This window comes from Physeter macrocephalus, chromosome 19 (genome assembly GCF_002837175.3).
Source record: "Physeter macrocephalus isolate SW-GA chromosome 19, ASM283717v5, whole genome shotgun sequence".
NCBI classification, from domain to species: Eukaryota; Metazoa; Chordata; class Mammalia; order Artiodactyla; family Physeteridae; genus Physeter; species Physeter macrocephalus.
Window position 1 is genome coordinate 8,946,586 of NC_041232.1, and position 6,150 is coordinate 8,952,735.

At 43.7% G+C, this 6,150-nt stretch overlaps 1 protein-coding gene across 1 annotated transcript in view; it reads left to right on the forward strand.

The window, feature by feature from the left end:
- SVOP (SV2 related protein) overlaps positions 1 to 6,150 on the forward strand; it is a 37,348-nt gene that overhangs the window by 2,184 nt on the left and 29,014 nt on the right. Inside the window, exons 3-4 of the mRNA XM_028480536.1 lie at positions 1,578 to 1,703; positions 3,564 to 3,692. Coding sequence (XP_028336337.1) covers positions 1,578 to 1,703; positions 3,564 to 3,692 — 255 coding nt within the window. The remainder of the gene's footprint in view (positions 1 to 1,577; positions 1,704 to 3,563; positions 3,693 to 6,150) is intronic.

The following is a 6,150-nucleotide window of genomic DNA, read 5'->3' on the forward strand; positions in this document are numbered from 1 at the left end:
GTACATTTTCTGATGATGCCCATTCTGACTGGTGTGAAGTGATACCTCATTGTAGTTTTGATTTGCATTTCTCTAATAATTAGTGATGTTGAGCAGCTTTTCATGTGCCTCTTGGCCATCTATATGTCTTCTTTGGAGAAATGTCTATTTAGGTCTTCTGCCCATTTTTTGATTGGATTGGTTGTTTTTTTAATATTGAGCTGCATGAGCTGTTTATATATTTTGGAGATTAATCCTTTTTCCGTTGGTTTGTTTGCAAATATTTTCTCCCATTCTGAGGGTTGTCTTTTCGTCTTGTTTATAGTTTCCTTTGCGGTTTATAGTTTGCTTTTGCTTAAAAGAAAAAGCTTTTAAGTTTCATGAGGTCCCATTTGTTTGTTTTTGTTTTTATTTCCGTTATTCTGGGAGGTGGGTCAAAAAAGATCTTGCTGTGATTTATGTCAAAGAGTGTTCTTCCTATGTTTTCCTCTAAGAGTTTTATAGTGTCCAGTCTTACATTTAGGTGTTTAATCCATTTTGAGTTTATTTTTGTGTCTGGTGTTAGGGAGCGTTCTAATTTCATTCTTTTACATGTAGCTGTCCAGTTTTCCCAGCACCACTTATTGAAGAGACTGTCTTTTCTCCATTGTATGTCCTTGCCTCCTTTGTCATAGATTAGTTAACCATAGGCGTGTGGCTTTATCTCAGGGTTTTCTATACTGTTCCATTGATCTATATTTCTGTTTTTGTGCCAGTACCATATTGTCTTGATGACTGTAGCTTTGTAGTATAGTCTGAAGTCAGGGAGTCTGATTGCTCCAGCTCCATTTTTTTCCCTCAAGATTGCTTTGGCTGAAGAGAGGGTTTCATAAAGGGACTATTTATAAGGTCCCTGAAGGGGCAAAGGGAGAGAGTAATTAGCGGCCCAGAGAGAGAGAGAAAGAGAGAGTTGTATGGCAAAGGCTCTTGGAAAGAAGCTGTGACCTTCAGCTAAGGGATGCAGCCAGCCCATGACCACCCTGCAGAGAAGGAGCCAGAGGAATAAGCACCCCAATCCCTCTTTCCTCCCCATCTCCTGTGTGGCTCCCCATTGGCTGCCCCCAAAGTGAAGCCAGAGGACAGGGGGACTGTGGATGCAGTCCATACAAAGAGCAAGGTGGAAAAGGATGCAGTGTGATTCAGAGAAGCAGACAGAAGATATTCAGCCCCACAGGGGAGAGACAATTCTGATAAAGGATACTGGGGCACTATAGGGCAAGGGAGATGGATGTGAGTAGACAAAAACCAATGTGTCCACTACTCTACTGGCCTTACACAATATTGATCATATTGATCTCCTTAACCAGAGCTGCCACATTGCACACGCTAGTGGGCACCGTGCAAATATCATGCAGTGTGGATGGTACCCTCAGGAGATAGACAACATGGAGGCCCTGGCCCAACCATATGAACCACAGGAAAAGTGATGGCCATTCTGACTTTCCTGACCCCCAAGGACCCCCTTACCAACATGGATAACGTTGTCTACAATGATCCTGAAATTGCTCACTGTGTTGACCAATGCTGCCCCATTACTGACCCCCATTCTCCCATGCCAGGTGTTCTGGGCCATCGGGACAGTGTTCGAGGTTGTCCTGGCTGTGTTTGTGATGCCCAGCCTGGGCTGGCGTTGGCTGCTCATCCTCTCGGCTGTCCCACTTCTCCTCTTTGCTGTTCTGTGTTTTGTAGGTATCCTTTAAGACATCTCAGCCTTTGTTACTTGGTCTCCTGCCGTTCATTATATTTTGGTGGGGAGGGTGTGGAGGAGGGCACCAAAGCCACTTTTAAGATTATTTCTTTTAATCAGGAAATGAGATCAAAGGAACAGGGCCTGGGGTGGGCCCAGTATGGGGTGTTGGGTTTCCTCCAGGCAGACACTGCTGGGATATTCTTGAGGGAGATATCAAGGGGATGGGGGATACTTGCTCCCTCTCCCTGCACTACAAGAGCTACACTTAAGGTGAGTGTATTTGGAATAGTTGGGATTCTTAAGTTGCAAGTGACAAAACTCAGTTCAAACTGGCTTGAGTGAAAGAGACATATGATAGAATATTAAATATCTGGCTTCAGGCATGGCTGGGTCCAGGGGCTCAAATGATCCCTTCATCTCATCTCTGCATAAACTACCCCCCACACACAGCGAGATCAGACCACATGGTTATCATTTCATATGAAGACCACATCCATGAAATGCTTTACAGCCAGTGGGGTCCAAAATAAGCCTGTAGGGAGGTAGGTCTCATCTATGATAAATAACATAATAATTACTGGTAATGATAATAAGTATTAATAATTACTTAGCATAACAGTGTAGCAGGCCCTATGCCAGGCTCTTTATATGCATTATCATATTTATTCCTCCCAATAACCACAGGAGGTAGGACTATGATGAACCCCTATATTAGTTAGGATGATACCAGCTGCTGTAACAAATAAAACCTACACATTCAGTAACTTAACACAATAGGAGTTTATTTCTCATTCACAGAAAAGTCCAGAATGGGTGCTTCTATTTGACAGGTGTGATTCTGGGCCCAGGGTTCCTTCCAGCTTGTAGCTCTGCCATTATCTAGGGCTTTGGAATCTTCTACATGTAGACTGAAGAAGGGCAGGTAGAGATGTATACTTAAATAACTTGGCCAGGAATATTCTGCTCTCATGCCATTGGTGAAAGCATGTCACGTGGCCATGCCTAGATGCAAGAGGTGCTGGGAAATGTAGTTTCTGGCTGGGCAGCCATATCCAAGGACAACTCTATACTGTGGAAAGGGAAGCATGAATTTTAATGGATGCTAGCAATCTCTGCTATATTCTCATTTTACTGATGAGGAAACTGAGGCCCAGAAAGGTTGATTGACTTGTCAAAAGACACACAGCAAATAAACAACAGAACTCATTTGAACCAAATCTTCTGACTCCAAGTCTCATACTCTCTCATTTCACAGATTGCTGTTGCTTTGTTTTATGGAGAGATCTCTATCTAGTCACTTGGGGTTGGGACTCTAGTAGGCCTAAAGGTCTTCCTGATTTCTTTCTGTCTCTTTGACTGAGTTTGCAAGACGATGCTAAACACAGGTGAGGTGTAGTTTCTTGAGAGATAGGGATAATGATGATGATGGTGAGAGTGGTGGACTGTTTATCTTTTTTGGTGGCAGTCTTAATTTAGTTCAGCTGTCACCTGCAACTCAGCAGCACCAAATTACAGTAATAGCAATGGCAACAGGAACAGATATATTAACCCATTCCGGGCGCTGTGCTAAGCACTTTGTCTGGATTATCCCATTTAATCCTCTCAACAACCCTAAGAGGGAGGATCTATTATTATCCCCATTTTATGGATGAGGAAATGGAGGCACAGAGAGGTCAAGTTATTGCTCAAGGTCACAGAGCCATTATAATCAATGGCAGTGCCAGGATTTGAAGCCAGGCTTCTAGCCCCAGAGCCTCCGGCCTTAAGGACTCCACACACACATGAGAGTGTATGGCTGTGACCGAGCATTCTGTTCTGCCCTAACTGGCCACATCTCGGTCTCCTGTCCTCATAGTGGCTGCCAGAGAGTGCAAGGTATGATGTGCTGTCTGGAAACCAGGAAAAGGCCATCGCCACCTTAAAGAGGATAGCCACAGAAAACGGAGCCCCCATGCCTCTGGGGAAACTCATCATCTCCAGACAGGTCAGTGCCTGGCGGACTGACTGTGCATGTTGCTGCACGTGCTGGGAGCATGTGTCTGTGAGTGGGTGAGGGGTGCAGTGGGAAGGATCTGCAAAGGGAATTTGGCAACTTCAGTCTGTGTATTTTCACTGCCAAGTCCTAAAAGTACCACCTGGAGAAGTGATTAGAGAAATGTAATATAATGTCCCATAATGGGTCCCGTAACTACTCCTGCTTCAGTTTCATCTTTCAGCACCCATGAAGTCTGATTAGCAAATGTGATTGATCTGCAAAGGCTTGACAATAGAATCACATTAGAAAGTGCCACGATAGACTGAGATCCAAGACACCAAACTGCCCCTGTGTAGACATCCTTAATGGATGGCGCATCACTCCCCAGGCAACATCATCAGGGAATCCACCGCACTACAAATTGATGAGCACTTACTGCAGGTGCAAGTGGGGAGAAGGGAGCCAGATTAAAGGCTGCAGTCCCTGCCCTCAAGGATCAACCATGTGGCTTAGAGAAACATCACAATACCCTTAAGCAAACAACAGACCCTACAAGGAAATTATTATTATTATTATTATTTATACATTTATTTATTTATTTATTTTTGGCTGTGTTGGGTCTTTGTTGCTGCTGCGGGCTTTCTCTAGTTGCAGCGAGCGGAGGCTACTCTTCGTTGTGATGCGCTGGCTTCTCATCGCGGTGGCTTCTCTTGCTGCGGAGCACAGGCTCTAGGCCTGCAGGCTTCCGTAGTTGTGGCACGCGGGCTCAGTGGTTGTGTCGCACGGGCTTAGTTGCTCTGCGGCATGTGGGATCTTCCCAGACCAGGGCTTGAACCCATGTCTCCTGCATTGGCAGGCGGATTCTTAACCACTGCGCCACCGGGGAAGCCCTATTTTTAAAAAAATAATATCATTTTTCTGATTGTTTCTATATTAGGCAAAAAGAACTGAATGGAATTTTACCAGATTGAGAGGAAGTGCTAGTCAGGGTCTGACAACATAGAAACCAGGAGACATACCCCAAATCTGCTTTGGGAAGCACAGGGTTGGGGTAGGAGGCATCCCAGAGAGTCTGGGGTGCAGCAGGCTCATTTAGTTGCCTTTGGGGAGGGACTGCATTCTCCCCCGTCCCTCCTATGGGAAGATGCTCTGGATGGAGAAAGCATACAGTGATTTCAAATGTGTGTTGCAAAGTGACAGTGGCAAGGCTGGATGCTCCGGTTGTCGGCTTCTCTTTGGAAAGGAGCTGCTGCCGCAGGGGCCTCTCTGTGTTCCAGGGTGCCCAGCAGCGGGGCCTGTTTTTCTTTTTCTTTTTTTTGTTTTTATGGAGGTCACTGGGGCAGGTGCATAGCTGATGCAGCCAGGAGCAGCCAGGCCCAGAGAGAGAGTTCTCTCAGGTCCAGGAAGGCTCCAAGAAGGCGGTGAATCCCCCATCACCAAAAAGAGAAGGATTTTCCAGAAAGCAGACCAATTCTCCAAAAGCCAATTTTTCTTGCCAATGTATCAGTTTACCAAAAACGTGTTTTCAGGATTATTCTTTTTTTTTTTTTAACATCTTTATTGGAGTATAATTGCTTTACAATGGTGTGTTAGTTTCTGCTTTAGGGATTATTCTTTTTGAATATATTTAGTAAATAGGGATAGATTTTTCCTATGTATATGCTAATACATATATTAATACATAGGAATATATTTGTCCTGTGTTTATATTAATACATATAATATATTCCTCAATAACTATATTAATGAATTCATTCTTAAGTATATTAATGAATGAATCTATTCTAAAATATAGTCAATAAATACAAACATGCTCAAATATATTCAATAAGCATATTAATGAGTATTGTCTTTTTATTCAAGAATATATTACAAAATATTTTTATTCACAAAGACAATATTCATGGGTAGATTAAACCACCTATAACCCATAATCTTTTTGTTTTTTTGTTTGTTTGTTTTTTGCGGTACGCGGGCCTCTCACTGCTGTGGCCTCTCCCGTCGAGGAGCACAGGCTCCGGACGCGCAGGCCCAGCGGCCATGGCTCACGGGCCCAGCCGCTCCGCGGCACGCGGGATCCTCCCAGACCGGGGCACGAACCCGCGTCCCCCGCATCGGCAGGCGGACTCCCAACCACTGCGCCACCAGGGAAGCCCCACCCATAATCTTTTTAAAAAAAACTTTTAGCATGTTTAAATAAGTGAGCACTTCTCAAACTGCTAAGAATAATATGTTCATTAAATAAATCTAAGAAGATAATCCCAGTCATAGAATATATTTTAAAAATTATTTTTCTTGTTGATGCTTTTTAAAAAAATTTTTATTGGAGTATAATGGATTTACAACGTTGTGTTAGTTTCAGGTGTACAGCAAACTGAATCAGTTATATATATACATATATCCACTCTTTTTTAGATTCTTTTCCCATATAGGCCATTACAGAGCATTGAGTAGAGTTCCCTGTGCT